General features: G+C 52.0%; 1 protein-coding gene across 7 annotated transcripts in view; it reads right to left on the reverse strand.

Annotated features, from left to right (window-relative positions):
- fhip1b (FHF complex subunit HOOK interacting protein 1B) overlaps positions 1 to 16,897 on the reverse strand; it is a 57,297-nt gene that overhangs the window by 33,045 nt on the left and 7,355 nt on the right. For 4 of the 7 annotated variants that reach the window (XM_052026442.1, XM_052026439.1, XM_052026441.1 and 1 more), the window contains one exon: positions 1,641 to 2,012. In XM_052026442.1, the coding sequence (XP_051882402.1) occupies positions 1,641 to 1,769 (129 nt within the window). In that variant the 5' untranslated portion in view covers positions 1,770 to 2,012. Of the gene's footprint in view, positions 1 to 1,640; positions 2,013 to 3,301; positions 3,606 to 3,707; positions 3,734 to 16,897 lie in introns of those variants that run through there. The other 3 variants (XM_052026440.1, XM_052026443.1, XM_052026445.1) reach the window with 3 other exon arrangements.

Genomic DNA, 16,897 nt, shown 5'->3' on the forward strand with positions numbered 1-16,897 from the left:
CCTACACCTGCTGTTGAGAAAGTCGGGGTGAGCTGCCTTCTTGTACCACACCAGTCCGTGTGGTGATGGTGCTCCCACTGTGCTGTTGGGGAGGGAGTTCCGGCGATTATTTCCGAGTCGGGATGGTGCGTGACGTGGAGGGGAGGGAACCCGGGGGTGGTGGTGTTCCCCTGCACATGCTGCCCTTCTCCTTCCTGCTGGCAGAGGTGATGGGTTTGGAAGAAAATGATCACCTCTCAAACATCCACATTCTCTGCACTGCCCATCCCCGTGGTTTAGACCCTCTAACCCTTTAGTCCTGATGACATTCTGCTGTGTCTGCCTGCACTTCCTCCAAGGCTGCTTCCTGAGGGACTGAGTCCAGACTGGAATGTAGCTCCCTGGAACTTCTGCAGCCGGAACTTAACTCCCTACCCTCTGTACGCAATCAGCTTGAGATCAAGGTTAACATTCCATAACTCTCTTTAATTAGTTCAACAACAGAAGCAGAAGTAGGAGGAGGCCGTTCGGCTCCTCGAGCCAGTTCGATAAGATCACTCATAGAGTCATGCAGTTATACAGCACGGAAACAGGCCCTTTGGCCCATCTCCTCCATGTCGACCAAGATGTCAATTTAAGCTAATCTCGTCTGTGTTGGGAACCCACTTTGCCACTTTTCTGGCAGCTCATTCCACACACCCACTGCCCTCTGTGTGAAAACATTGCCCCTCAGGTCCCCTTTAAATCTCTCCCCTCTCACCTTAAACCTGCGCCCTCTAGTTTTGGACTCCCCTACCCTGGGGAAACAACTGTGACCATCCACATTATCCACGCCCCTCATGATGTTATAAACCTCCATAAGGTCACCCTTCAGCCTCCTTCACTCCGGGGAAAACAGTCCCAGCCTATCAAATCTCTTCTTCTGCCTCAAGCCCTCCAGTCCAAGCAACATCCTTGTGAATATTTTCTGCCCCCTCTCCAGCTTAATCACATCCTCCCTGCCGTGTGGCGACCAGAGCTGCACACAGTGCTCCCTGCGTAACCAACTGTAACGTGGAGTCGCACTCTCACACTCAGTGGCTCGGCTGATGAAGGCAAGTGTGCCGCATGCCTTCCTCTCCACTCTCTCCATCCGTGTTCCCATTTGCAGAGGACTAAGTACTTGTACTCCGGGTCTCTCTGTTCACAACACTCCCCAGGGCCCTGCCATTCACCGCATGTGTCTTTTAACTATTGTTGTTGTACCTGTCTCAACTACTTCCTCAGACTGCTTGTTCCATATATTCACCACCCTCTGCTCGAAGAAGTTTCCCCTCAGGTCCTTTTCAAATCTTTCCCCTCTCACCTGTGCCCCTAGTTTATGATTCCCTTTTCCTGGGAAAAAGACTGAGTGCATTCACCCTATCGATGCCCCTCATGGTTTTATACACCTCTGTAAGGTCAGTCTCCTACACCAGTGAATAAAGACCCAACCTCTCCCTATAACTCAGGCCCTCGAGTCCCGGCAACATCTCTCCACTTAATGATATTCCTCCAGTACGGGGTGATCAGAAGTGTACACAACACACTAATGTCTCGTACAACCGAGAGGGCACAGAACTGGACTGGGAGTGTGTAATGCCCACCCCGAGGTCTTGCCCAATGACAAGAGCTGAACTTACCTGTGCCCAGTGATTCTTAAACACCATGAAGCAGGTCTCAGGGTCGGCAGTGACGGGGCTTTGGTGGCCTGTAGAACGGCTCACCCTGCTCCCGGTGCTTCTGGGGGTCAGCTTACTCAGCCAGCTCATTCTTTCCACACGCTCTGTAGATTGGATGCTGGGTGGGAGCAACTGGGGTCAGGGCAGGGTGGGTGTGAAATGTGGGGAAAAGGCACAGGTAGGTGGGGGTTGGGGGACAGTGGGTTCAGGGGAAGTGAGGGGGTGTAACTCCCCTCGGGCGTGTCTCCGTGCTATCCGGTCAGTGTCCTCCTGCCAGCCAGAATCATCCTGTCTGCAGGTGCCTCCCCTCCATCTTGCCTCAGTCACACTGCACTGCGGAGGAAACAGAGAGGAAAGTGTTAATTCACCAGCAGGTAGATGGGACAACAGTCCCAGAGATGTGCACGTCTTCAGAAGTCACCATGGTGCTGTAGTCTTCTCTTTGGTAAATACAGACTTCCCACATAACCCTATAAACCAGTCGTAAACCCAGAGCTGGACAGAGCAGGCCACAGAGGTTTACACCGAGTACATTTTATCCAATTCACTCCACTTGCCCAGTCATTAAACCCCTGTAAACACTGGACACACCCAGTGATCTCTTGTGAAAACTGGCACAGACGGAGAGCTCCTGTGAATACTGATACACCTGGGAATCTCCTGTAAATACCGACACACTCCCCGGGGCCCCCTGTAAATACCGACACACTCCCCGGGACTCCCTGTAAATACCGTACACTCCCATGGACCTCCTGTAAATACTGACACATTCCCTGGTACACCCTGTAAACACACACCCCTAGGACCCCATAAACACTGAAACATCCAAATAATGTGTAAATGACACACTCTCTGAGATCCCGTGTAAACACCGACACACCCAGGGATGGCCTAATGAAAACACACACACACATACACACACACACACAGAGAAAACACATGTCCCCCTTGCAAATAATAACATACATCTGGATAAGAAGTCACAGAAGGTTTGAAAGGTTTGAAAGGTCACGTTTAATAAATGGAAGGACAAAATTCTAGCAAAAGCCTGAAATTTCTCATCCTTAGATGTGAGGCCTTATTCTTAAATTGTCAGCAGCACTGGGGTATTTCATTTAGTCACATGGTCTCACACACCACACACACACACACACACACACACACACACATACAAATTACACACAAAAATGACACAATCCCTCGCTCTGCGCATTCACTAGTGTGCGCACGTAATCACCACCCCTGCATACCCACATACAAAGCCACACATTGCCAAACACCCACACACAATCCCTTGCTCCATGTGTGCGCTCACTTGCAGACACACACATGCACACACACATACACAAAATCACACCCCTGCCCACATATAAAGACATGCACACACGCCCATAAACAACGATCACCCTCACACACACAGATATCACCTTCCGCCCCCGACACATCCACAAGGAAACACAAAACACATTTGCCTCACCCTACACATCAGCACAGAGGACACAACACACGTACACAACTCACACACGTCCACAACACACCCAGTCTTCCCACATACACAGGCACACAGTGAGTGACACACACTGACACACCCTCCCCTCCCTGACTGCATGTACTGAACTCACATCTCACTGTGATCCAGGCCCCAAGCACTGCTGAGGTGTTGTTTCAGTGAAGGCCAGACTCCATTCACAGCAGCATCATGTCACTATGACAGGAATAACGCCAGCTCACAGCAAGCTGTGCTGCTGCAAGGCAGGGTACGGCTCCCAGCAAGGAAATACTCAGCACAATCTGCAGCAGCCAAATCACACAGCAGTGAGAACCCCTGAGAGGAGGGAACAGCACCCTCACTGCCAGATCTTCTGAATGGTGAGACAAACGATTGTATTAATCACCACGCACACGTCATCCTTTGCCAGAGCTGCAACTCCCTGCATTCCCTCTCCAGCCCGCACTCTCCCTCCAGAACCAATACCCTCCTGAGCACCACTTAACCCCCTCCCTGTCAACAGAGGTTCCAATCAGCACCTCTGGGGGATCACAGTACGTTCCGCCCGTCCACACATCAGATAACCTCCTTCCACAGAACCTGGCTTCAAATAAATAATGTCCTGGGAGTGCCAGAGCATTTCCTGAATGCAATTGTTTTTTTCTAAAAGGGATATACTTTTGTGAAAGCCTTTGTGGGTTTCTGTAGGAGTCAGACCCAGTGGGAGAACTCATTCCTTCCCAACCAGGGTGTGTGCTGATGTGTAACATGCAATCATTTCTCTCCTGATCCTTCCCACTCAGTGACACATTTACAGTGAAGGGTGTGCAGATAAATCATACGCTTCGTGGCAGCAGTTCCTGAATAGACAGAGTCTGGGAAGATGTGGGCAGGATTGTGCAGCTCATTTTCAGCACCAGTTAGTTTTACCATTGACGCCACAATGCTGAAACAAGCAATCTGAGAAGAGCTCGTGTCCCACATGAGCCTCACCCACTTCATCCCCTCCCGTAAGCAGATCCTTCCAGTCCCTCTCCCTCCGTTGTTATCCAGCCCCTACTTAACCCTGCTTTCCACCTCACTCATGAGAGACATTCACAGTCTCACGGCTCTTCGGAAGGAGCTTTAACCCCAAATCCCAGTGGATTTATTATTAACTCCCTCAGATTTACAATTTCTAATCCTGGTCTTTCCCAAGTCTTTACTGGAGTATATAACGGGGCAGGTTGTGATGCAAATTTACAGGATGCTGGTGTGACACAGCATTAGAGAGGGCCCACACACACTGACCCTCGCTGGGGGACAGGACCCACACACACTGACCCTCACTGGGGGACGGGTCCCACACACACACACTGACCCTCACTGGGGGACGGGTCCCACACACACACACTGACCCTCACTGGGGGAAAGGTCCCACATACACACACACTGACCCTCGCCGGGGGACGGGTCCCACACACACTGACCCTCGCCAGGGGACGGGACCCACACACACTGACCCTCGCCGGGGGACGGGACCCACACACACTGACCCTCGCCGGGGGACGGGACCCACACACAATGACCCTTGCCGGGGGACGGGACCCACACACACACAATGACCCTCACTGGGGGACGGGTCCCACACACACACAATGACCCTCACTGGGGGACGGGTCCCACACACACAATGACCCTCACTGGGGGACGGGTCCCACACACACGCTGACCCTCGCTGGGGGACGGGTCCCACACACACTGACCCTCACTGGGGGACGGGTCCCACACACACTGACCCTCACCGGGGGACAGGACCCACACACACTGACCCTCACTGGGAGACGAGTCCCACACACACTGATCGTCACTGGGGGACGGTCCCACACACACACACACTGACTCTTGCTGGGGGACGGGTCCCACACACTGACCCTCACCGGGGGACGGGACCCACACACACTGACCCTCACTGGGGGACGGGTCCCACACACACTGACCCTCACTGACCCTCACTGGGGGACGGGTCCCACACACACACACACACACACACACACACTGACCCTCACTGGGGGAACGATCCCACACACACACTGACCCTCACTGGGGGATGGTCCCACACACACTGACCCTCATCGGGGGACGGGTCCCACACACACTGACCGTCACTGGGGGACGGTCCCACACACACACACACACACACACTGACTCTCGCTGGGGGACGGGTCCCACACACTGACCCTCACTGGGGGAACGGTCCCACACACACACTGACCCTCACTGGGGCATGGGCCCACACACACACCGACCCTCACTGGGGGACGGCCCCACACTCACTGGGGAGTGAGTTGGTTAAGCAGTGCCTCTTCATGATGATGGCTTTCTGTGTGGAGATGCAGGAAGAGATTTTCTGAATTAGAAGGCAGAGGTTACCGTCGCCAGCCCTGTTGACCTGGGAGACAGGGTGGGCTTGGGGAGTTGTTGGCAGCCTGCCCGGGCAGACCAGAGAGGGACATAGCAGGAAAAGCAGTAGGGGTAGGGGTGAGGGTGGGGGTGGGGGTAGGGGTGAGGCAGAGGGGGGAGTCAGTGTGGTGCAGGGGGGGTGGGGGGGAGTCAGTGTGGTGCGGGGGGTTGGGGGGAAGGCAGAGGGGGGAGTCAGTGTGGTGCACAGCAGGAGCAGGGCAGTGCGAGGTGCAGTGAGGGACCTGTAGCTGGGTGAGAGCACATGCAGGCCTGGTGCCGTCAGTGGAGCCACAGCCTGAGGTAGATGAGATAAGATAAAATCTTTATTAGTCACGTGTACATTGAAACACACAGTGAAATGCATCTTTTGCGTGGAGTGTTCTGGGAGCAGCCCGCAAGTGTCGCCACGCTTCCGGCACCAACATAACATGCCCACAACTTCCTAACCCGTACATCTTTGGAATGTGGGAGGAAACCGGAGCACCCGGAGGAAACCCACGCAGGCACGGGGAGAACATACAAACTCCTTACAGACAGCGGCAGGAATGGAACCCAGGTCGCTGGCGCTGTAATAGCGTAACGCTAACCGCTACACTACCGTGCCTGCCCAGGTAGACCTGATCAGGTGGCTCTGTACTACCTCACCAGGGTCCCACACTCAACTGCTGAACATTGCCATGTTTCAGAGGGTAGGTGCTGGCTCCTCAGAGGCCCGCAATGAATGACAGCGAAGGTACAACACTGGATTCGGCCGTTACATCCCTCCACCCCAACCCCACCCCACCCCAGCCCAGCCCAGCTCCACTCCACCCCACCACACCTCAGCCCAGCACCACCCCACCCCAGATCTACCCTACCCCACCCCCACCCCAGCCCACCCCACCACAGCTTCCCTCCAGCCCTCTCCATCTCCACATCCTTCTCTCCCTGCCTCATTCAGCCTCTCGGGAACACCACCTGTGCTGCTCGCTTTGGCATCTGCACATTCACACTGCTCTTTGGAGAAGAAGTTCCCCTGAGTCCCCAACTTTATTGGTCAATGTCTGGTGTTCACAGCCCTTCAACTAGACCCCCTTGGGCAGGGTAAACAGGGGCAGTGTGAATGAATGGGAAGGAGGGCAGAGAGAGGAAAGTCAATGACAAAAGGAGTGAGAGACAGAAATCAGCACAGGCTGTGAGCACAGCACAGGGAGCCCTGGGGAATAATGTGGCAATGGGAAGGCAGGAGAGTGCCCTCCAAGGACCACCAACCTGACGTTCATACCGAGTACACCAACCTCCATGCAGGGAGCTGAAGAATTTCTAAAAGCAGTGTCTGACTGTAAAATTCCCAAAACAGACAGCTCAATTGTAATTCCTGAACAAAGTGCATCAGTGAAAGACCTTTAATGATCATTGTCTCCAATTGACCTAACGAGCTGTTTCCTCTCTGTTCAGGCACTCTGGTGCTGCTGGTAGTTTTATTGTGCTGTCTCTGTCTCCTGAGGGCTGACCTGACAGAGATTTATACAACTACAGGAAGCAGATAGGGTCGTTTTCCCAGGGTGAGGGATCAAAAACAAGGGCACAGACTTAAGGTGAGAGGAGATTTCAAGAGGATCTGAGAGGTAAGTTTCTTTACACAGAGCGCTGTCAATATATGGAATGCACTGCCAGAGGAGATGGCCAAATCAGATACAGTTACTACAATTAAAAGACATTTAGACAGACTTTTAAACAGGCAATGCACAGAACGATACAGACCTAATGCTGGCAAATGGGATTAGCATGGTTGGGCACCAAGATCAGCATGGACAGGGTGGGCCAAAGGGCCTGTTGTTGTGCTGCATCAGAAGGCAGTGCAGGCTCCGTCTGATACAGGAGTACAACGACCTTGAAAACAGCTCCTGCGATAGGAACACTGTGCCTCAGCAAATTTATTACAAAGTGCAGTGGTTAATCAGGAGGCTGGGTTTATAATTGATTCGTGCAATTACCTCACTCAATGTCAGTAACTCACAGAATTGTCTTCAGACAGGCCGTGAATCACAAGACACAGCTCACACAGGTTAGAGACACAACTCTTTCCACTTAAAGCTAAAAGAGGCATCACCAAACCAGGGTCAGACACAGAGTGAAGCTCCCTCCACACTGTCCCATCACACACTCCCGGGGTCAGACACAGAGTGAAGCTCCCTCTACACCGTCCCATCACATACTCCCAGAGCAGGGGCCCTGGTTAGACACACAGCTGCTATAGCAGCAAGCACCAGCCACACTGCTATGAGGAGCTGCCTGTCTTTTACTGGGACTTTTTCATGGGACGTGGTTGCCTCCAGTCAGAGTGCTCCGATACCGGTGAGGGAGGTGCTCTTGCTGCCGGGTGGGGGAGTGAGCTGCCTGCTACTGAGGCTCATGGCCCAAGCCTCCAGGAGTCCAGTCACAGTAGATGTTGAGGGAGCTCAGGAGTGTGGGGTGATCCAGACTGAGCTGACCCCCACTCAGCCAGAATTGCTCATCTGTCCCAGGCCCCAAAACAAGCATCGGGAGCCAGTCCCACACAGCATGAGCTGTCTCTAAGAAATATTCTGTGTTATTGGTTAACAGGTTTATCACTGTCACACATACTAAGGGACAGGGAGAAGCTTTGTTCTGCATGCCATCCATACAGATCATTTCATCTCATCAGTGCAGTGAGGTAGTACAAGGGAAAACAAGAACAGAATGCAGAATAAATTGTTACAGTTCCAGAGAAAGTGCAGTGCAGGCAGACAATAAGGTGCAAGGGCCACCATGAGGTAGATTAGGAGATCAAGAATTCATCTTTAACGTACAGTGCACATTCCAAATTGCACAGAGGCGTTTCCTGTTCGGGCTACTCCTGCACATTCTCCACTCCCTCGCCCTAGTCTACTGTGCGACTGCACCTTGGCGGTCTGTTCTGCCGTTTGACTGCAGAGGTGGACCCAGTGGAGGTCTCTCTGTGCAGGAATCCTCCCCCTTTACAGAGGATGTGTGTTGGAGAGGGTGGCATGGAGCAGTGCCATGCAACAGGTTTTTAAGCTGGTTCCTGGATTACATAGAACATAGAACAGTACAACACAGAACAGGCCCTTCAGCCCACAATGTTGTGCTAACATAGCTAATCCCTCCTACCTACAGAATGCCCACATCCCTCCATTTTCCTCTCATTCATGTGCTCATCCAAGCCCCTCTTAAAAGCCCCCGATGAATTTGCCTCCACCACCCTATCAGGCAACGCATTCCAGGCATCCACCACTCTCTCAGTAAAAATGTACCCCTCACGTCTGTTCTGAACCTACCCCCCTCACCTTAAATGCATGCCCTCTGGTACAGGATCGCTCAATAATGGGAAAAAGATACTGCTTGTCCACCCTATCTATGCCCCTCATAATTTTATACACTTCCAACAGATCACCCCTCAGCCTCCACCGCTCCAGAGAAAAGAGCCCAAGTTTGTCCAGCCTCTCCTGGTAGCACATGCCCTCTAATCCAGGCAGCATCCAAGTAAACCTCCTCTGCACCCTCTCTAAAGCCTCAACATCCTTCCTGGAATGAGGTGACCAGAATTGCACGCAATACTCTAAATGCGGCCTAACCAGAATTCTATAGATTACTGGGCTGCCTGCCATTTCTGTGGCCTGGAAGAGTTCATGTTCCATGTATGCATGGAATCTTCTGCAACTGAACATTAAGAAGACTGAATCCATTGTCTTCTACATTACACAGTCCAGTCCCCAGCTCCCAGCTCCACCTCTCTCCCCATCCTCCCCACTGAGCCATAGTATCGGGTCTGACCTGCAGATACACTTCCAGTCCATGAGTGCTTCCTCTCAACCCTGTAACACGGAGTGATTCTACCCACCTCAGCTTACCTGCTGCTGAAACTCTCCTCCATGCCTATGTCTCTCTGGACTTGACCAATTCAAGGCACTCTCCTTGTCCATCTCATCCAAACTCGGGCACCTTGTACCAATCCCTGTTCCCATTTAACCTCAGCTCTGCCCCAATCTGGCACCCAGTCTGGTCATGCCGAGATTTTAAACATTCTGCCAGTTTTCCTCAGCCTTCCCAATCCGCCTAACCTCCTCCTGTCCTACAACCTGCTGGGTTCTCCGCACTGTTCCAGTTCCGGCCTCTTCCTCACCTCCAATTTTGATGGTTCCACCATTGGCTGCTGTGTCCTTAACTGCCTGGGCCCTATTCTCCTGGGCACCTCTCGGCCTCCATCTCCTCCTTTAAATTGCTCACTAACATTTGCCTCTTTGACCAAGCTTTTGGTGACTCGTTCCTATGTCTCATTACAGAGCTCCATGCCAACTTTTGTCACAATGCTTCTGTGAATCACTCAAGCATGTCTTACTGCATTAACGGCCTTTTATCAATGCAAGGCTGATTATTAAATAACAGGTGGCAGAAGGGAGACCTTTCACCAGGCTTGATATAAACAAAGATCCCACAGTCCACATAACACAGAACAGTACAGCACAGGAACAGGCCCTTCGGCCCACCATGCCTGTGCTGACCACCATGCCAGTCCAAACAAATCCCATCTGCCTGTTCGTGTGTCTATCTAAATGCCTCTTAAACATTGCTATTATATGCTGATACCAAGATGAAGGTGGTGTTGGGACTCTTTAAAGGTGGATAAGTCAAACGCCATCTATAAATTGGCCGATGACACCACTGTTGTTGGTAGAACCTCAGATGGCGATGAGGAGGTGTACAGGAGTGAGATAGATTGGCTGGTTTAGTGGTGTTACAACAACAACCTCGCACTCAACCTCAGCAAGACCAAGGAATCGATTGTGGACTTCAGGAAGGGGAAGTCGGGAGAACACACACCAGTCCTCATTGAGGGGTCAGTGGTGGAAAGGGTGAGCAGCTTCAAGTTCCTGGGCGTCAACATCTCGGAGGATCTATCCTGGGCCCAACACATTGATGCAATCACGAAGAAGGCAGGCCAGCGGCTCTACTTCATTAGGAGTTTGAGGGGATTTGGTACGTCACCAAAAATTCTTACAAATTTTGATAGATGTATGGTGGAGAGGATTCTGACTGGTTGCATCACAGCCTGGTGTAGAGGCTTCAATGCACAGGATCGCACGAGGCTGCAGAAGGTTGTAGACTCAGCCAGCTCTATCACGGGCACAACCCTCCCCACCATTGAGGACATCTTCAAGAGGCGGTGCCTCAAGAAGGCGGCATCCATCACTGAGGACCCTCACCATCCAGGACATGCCCTCTTCTCATTACTACCATCAGAGAGGAGGTACTGGAGCCTGAAGATCCACACTCAATGATTCAGAAGCAGCTTCTTCCCCTCCGCCGTCAGATTTCTGAACTGTCCATGAACCCATGAACACCACCTCGTTATTCCTTTTTTTGCACTATTTATTTATTTTTGTAATTTATAGTAATTTTATGCCTTTGCACTGTACTGCTGCTGCAAAACAACACATTTCACAACATATAAATCAGGGATGATAAATCTGATTCCAATTCTGATTTGGAAGGGCTTGTTTCTGTGCTGTTCTATGTTCCAGGGATAATCCAGCAAATTATAGGCCAGTGAGCCTTACATCAGTGGTGAACAGAGAACAAAGAACATAGAACGCTGCAGCACAGTACAGGCCCTTCGGCCCACAATGTTGTGCCGACATTTTATCCTGCTCTAAGATCAATCTCACCCTTCCCTCCCACATAGCCCTCCATTTCTCTATCAGGTGGGGAAGCTACTGGAGAAGATTCTTAGGGATAGGATTTACTCACAATTGGAAAAACATGGGCTTATTAGGGACAGTCAGCATGGCTTTATGCAGGGGAGGTCATGTCTTACAAACTTGACTGAGTTTTTTGAAGAGGTGATGAAAATGATTGAAGGGTAGGGCAGTGGATGTTGTCTGCATTTGACAAGGTCCCTCATTCTCCGTAGAAATGTTGCTTGCACATCTCCTTCAAACTTTCCCCTTCTCACAAACTTATGTCCTTCAGGAGAAACACTGACAGGATTTCCCACGTGTGTCAGAAGTGGTTCACCCCAAAGGGCATCAAAACCAGCTGAATTGCATAATGGCTTGGAATGAGGGCAGGGTGGGGGAGCGTTAGAGAGGGGGTTACAGAGGCAGCAAGAGACAGAGAGGGCGGCACAGTAGCGTAGCGGTTAGCGCAATGCTATTACAGTGCCAGCAATCGGGGTTCGATTCCCACCGCTGTCTGTAAGGAGTTTGTACGTTCTCCCGTGTCTGCGTGGGTTTCCTCCGGGTGCTCCGGTTTCCTCCCACATTGCAAACACGTACAGGTAGGTTAATTAGGGTTTAAAATGGGCGGCGCGGACTCGTTGGGCCAAAAAGGCCTGTTACCACGCTTTTTAAATTTTATTTTTTAAAGAGAGAGTGGGAGAGAGTTTCAGAAAGAGTCAGAGTGTTTGTGTGCGTGTGTGAGAGAGAGAGAGGGAGAGAGAGCGAGAGAGAGAGCGCGCAATAGTGCAAGGGAGAGATTGAGAAACAGAAAGAGGAGGGGGAAATGGACAGTTGACGTTTCGCGTCGAGACCCTTCACCTGGATTGAAAGAAAGAGGGAGGTAGCCGGTATAAAAAGGTGAGGGTAAGGGGTGGAGCAAGAGCTGGTGGTAGGTGGATCAAGGTGAGGGGGGTGATAGGCAGATAAGGGAGGGGGGGGGAGAGAAAGAGAAAGCATGTCAAAGAGAGAGTGAATGTGAGAGAGTTTAAGACCAAGAGTTTGAATGACTGGTCACACGTAGTGAGGGAGAGTGAGAGTGCACTGTAGACAGCAAGTGTGTAAGAGAAAGGAAGTGTGAGAGAGGGGGTGATAGAGACAAAGTGTGGAAGAGAGAGAGAGGGGTGGAAGTAAGAGTGTGGGGCAGAGAGAGAGAGAGAGCATGAACGTGTGAGAGAGAAAATGTATGGGAGCTAACAAGAGGCAGAAAAAGCTGTTGGGGGAAGAGCAGAGAAAGAGACAGAGAGGAAAGGACAGTGAGAGAGAGTGTGTGAACTTGTGTGTGGGACAGAAAGGGAGTGAGAAAGGGAGATTTCATGTGGTGACTCGTATCCTGAAACTCTCAAGGCAGAACCTTGAGTTTGTGGAAGTTAAGAGTTAGCCAGGAATTCCCTGGAACCGCTGAGCAGACTGGCCAAGGTAAGCCAGGGTAAGTCACCGTTTGGAACACCACTGATCAGGGGCATGAGACTCCTGCTTTAATGCAGCCACCAACACTCATGACCACTCTGCTTAACTCAGCAGACTGAACGTGAATCCTGATCCATTCCAAGTGCTGAAATGCACCCATCGTCCCCACACACTGCAGGGCAGGTGTGAGCAAGATGAATTACCGGACAATCTCCAACTCAGCACATTGCGCGCACACACACACACACACACACAGGGTGAGCAGGAGCAGGTGTCAGAGGCTCAGGCTCACGTCCCAACAACAGCTCCTTTACGAGAGAGAATCACAATGCCATCACTCTCCAGGCTACACCTCCATATGTCAACTGGATGGAAGTCTGGGGTTTAATGTACAGAACCTTGTGCATCAGCAGGGTTCAGTCTGGGTCCACACCACAGGAAGGAGGGATCAGCCTGGGGGGGGTGGGGGAGGGGGAGGAAGGGAAGGTTGGCGAAGAGGGTATCATCACAGAGTTGCCGGGGCAACACTGGGGCTAAAGGGGTACGTTATGAGACATTTGAGACAGTGCCTGTAATCTGTAGCCCCACTGTCAGACCCTCCGCTCCATATTACTCACCCACACCCAACCCAGAAACAGGCCCTTTGGCCCACCATCTACACGCCCACCTTGAGCAGCCATCTATACTAAACCCCCTAACCAGACCTTGGTCCATAGCCTTCATACACATATGATTCAAGTGACCAGCGAGAGACTTCTTAAATGTTGTGAGAGTTTCTGTCTCCACCACCACTTCAGGCAGTGCATTCCAGTGACAGACCCATCCCCACCGGTACTGTACCTCAGTGTTATACAGCAACAGACCCCTTCCTGCCAGTACTGTACCACGGTGTTATACGGCGACAGACCCGTCCCCACCAGCACTGTACCCCGGTATTATACAGCGTCGGACCCCTCCCCACCAGTACAGTAACCCAGTGTTATACAGTGACAGACCCATCCCCACCGGCACTGTACCCCAGTGTTATACAGTGACAGACCTGTCCCCACCAGTACAGTACCCCAGTGTGAAACAGCGACAGACCCGTCCCCACCAGTACTGTACCCCAGTGTTATACAGCGACAGACCCCTCCCCACCGGTACTGTACCCCAGTGTTAGACAGCTATAGACCCATCCCCACTGGTACTGTACCCCAGTGTTATACAGCGACAGACCTGTCCCCACCGGTACTGTACCCCAGTGTTACACAGCGACAGACCCATCCCCCACCAGTACTGTACCCCGGTGTTATACAGCGACAGACCCATCCCCCCGGTACTGTACCCCGGTGTAATAGTGACAGACCCATCCCCACCGGTACTGTACCCCAGTTGTTATACAGTGACAGACCCATCCCCACCAGTACTGTACCCCGGTGTTATACAGTGACAGACCCGTCCCCACCAGTACTGTACCCTGGTGTTATACAGTGACAGACCCATCCCCACCGGCACTGTACCCCAGTGTTATACAGTGACAGACCTGTCCCCACCAGTACAGTACCCCAGTGTGAAACAGCGACAGACCCGTCCCCACCAGTACTGTACCCCAGTGTTATACAGCGACAGACCCCTCCCCACCGGTACTGTACCCCAGTGTTAGACAGCTATAGACCCATCCCCACTGGTACTGTACCCCAGTGTTATACAGCGACAGACCTGTCCCCACCGGTACTGTACCCCAGTGTTACACAGCGACAGACCCATCCCCCACCAGTACTGTACCCCGGTGTTATACAGCGACAGACCCATCCCCCCGGTACTGTACCCCGGTGTAATAGTGACAGACCCATCCCCACCGGTACTGTACCCCAGTTGTTATACAGTGACAGACCCATCCCCACCAGTACTGTACCCCGGTGTTATACAGTGACAGACCCGTCCCCACCAGTACTGTACCCTGGTGTTATACAGTGACAGACCCGTCCCCACCGGTACTGTACCCCGGTGTTATACAGTGACAGACCTGTCCTCACCAGTACTCTGTGCCAATGTACCATAGCTCTCAAGGTTCTTTCTGCACACTGCCCCGATCTGTAGGAAGAGGATCTCTAATTGCACTGCTGAAGGTATTTCACAAACCACGATGGAAGTTCCCTCACCCACCAGTGGGCACAGTTACAACATCGGTGCTCCCCCGGTACACAGCATGATGTTGAATCATAGTCATTGAATCATACAGCATGGAAACAGGCCGTGCAGCCCAAGTCATCCCACTGACTCCCAGTGACCTCGACAACACCTCTGCCCACCCTGGCTCTTGCAAGAACGCAATTCCCTTTTCTCAGTTCCTCGTCTCTGCCGCATCTGTTCTCGTGATGAGTCCTTGCACTCCAGGACATCAGAGATGTCCTCCTTTTTCAGAAAATGGGGATCCCCCGCAGTGCTATCGATGAAGCCCCCACCCAGATCTACTTCCCACACATCTGCCCTGGCCCCACCCCATTCCCCCAGGCAGAACAGGTATATGGTTCCCCTTGTCCTCACCTACCACCCCACCAGCCTCCACATCCAACATATCATTCTCCGCAACTTCCGCCACCTCCAACGGGTTCCCACCACTAGGCACATCTTCCCCTCCCCTCTCCTCTCTGCTTTCTGCAGGGATCACTCTCTCCGCAACTCCCTTGTCCACTCGTCCCTCCCCACCGATCGCCCTCCTGGCACTTATCACTGCAACCATGTAAAGTGTTACACCTGTCCCTACACCACCTCCCTCACCACCATTCAGGGCCTTAGACTGTCCTTCCAGGTGAGGCAGTGCTTCACCTGTGAATCTGAGGGTGACATTTATTGCATCCAGTGCTCCCGGTGTGGCCTCCTCTACAGTGGGGAGACCTGACGCAGATTGGGGGATTGCTTCTTCGACCACCTTCGCTCCGTCCGCCGCACTAGCTGGGATTTCCTGGTGGTAGGCCATTTTAATTCCACTTCCCATTCCCACACCAACGTGTCTGTCGACGGCCTCCTCTACTGCTGAGGTGAGGCTAGACGCAGATTAGAGGAACAGCACCTCTATTCTGCTTGGTCGTCTCCAACCTGATGGCACGAACATCGATTTCTCTAACTTCTGGTAACCCCTCCTCTCTGTCCTTTTCTTTTTATTTCCCCTTATACCACTGGCCCATAGAACCATAGAACAGTACAGCACAGTACAGGCCCTTCGGCCCACCATGTTGTGCCGACCTTTAAACCCCACCTAAGACTATCTAACCCCTTCCTCCCACATATCCCTCTATTTTAAATTCCTCCATATGCTTATCTAACAATCTCTTGGACTTGACCAATGTACCTGCCTCCACCACCACCCCAGGCAGCGCATTCCATGCCCTTCCTCTGATATCTCCCTTGAACTTCCCACCCATTACTTTAAAGCCATGCCCTCTTGCATTGAGCATTGGTGCCCTGGGTAAGAGGTGCTGGCTGTCCACTCTATCTATTCCTCTTAATATTTTGTACACCTCTATCATGTCTCCTCTCATCCTCCTTCTCTCCAATGAGTAAAGCCCCAGCTCCCTTAGTCTCTCCTCATAATCCATACTGTCCAATCCAGGTAGCATCCTGGTAAACCTCTCCTGCACCCTCTCCAATGCCTCCACATCCTTCCTATAACCCCATCTCTTCTTCCTCCCCCACCGTCTCCATCTGCCCATCACTCACACACCCCTCCCTCTGGTTCTTCCCTTTATTCCATGGTCCACTGTCCTCTCCCATCAGATTCCACCTTCGAAAGTTGTTCCTGAATGGCCTCACGAGATGCATCTTCCCAACCCATCCAGAAAATCCACTTCAAGTATTTATCTCTTTGCCTTTTTGGACATTCCTTTTGAATCTGCCTGTGCTTTGAGGAGCTGCACTCTGAGGAAATTGAACCCAGCTTCTGCATTCTCCACAGCACCCCAGCCCTGGGATTCTTCCAGTGAAACTTCCCTGTGCTGTCTTCGAGACCTGCCCGGAAATGTGGGGTCCACACCTGTGCTCAGTTCTCCAGCTGAACCAACCAACGTTTTACAAAGAATAGCAATAATATCTTCCTTTTCACCCACTACATCTTTACTAAAAAAAAAGCATTTCAAAGAATTACCAACAGTCAATGTTAG

The sequence above is a fragment of the Pristis pectinata genome, chromosome 11 (genome assembly GCF_009764475.1).
Source record: "Pristis pectinata isolate sPriPec2 chromosome 11, sPriPec2.1.pri, whole genome shotgun sequence".
Classification (NCBI taxonomy): Eukaryota; Metazoa; Chordata; class Chondrichthyes; order Rhinopristiformes; family Pristidae; genus Pristis; species Pristis pectinata.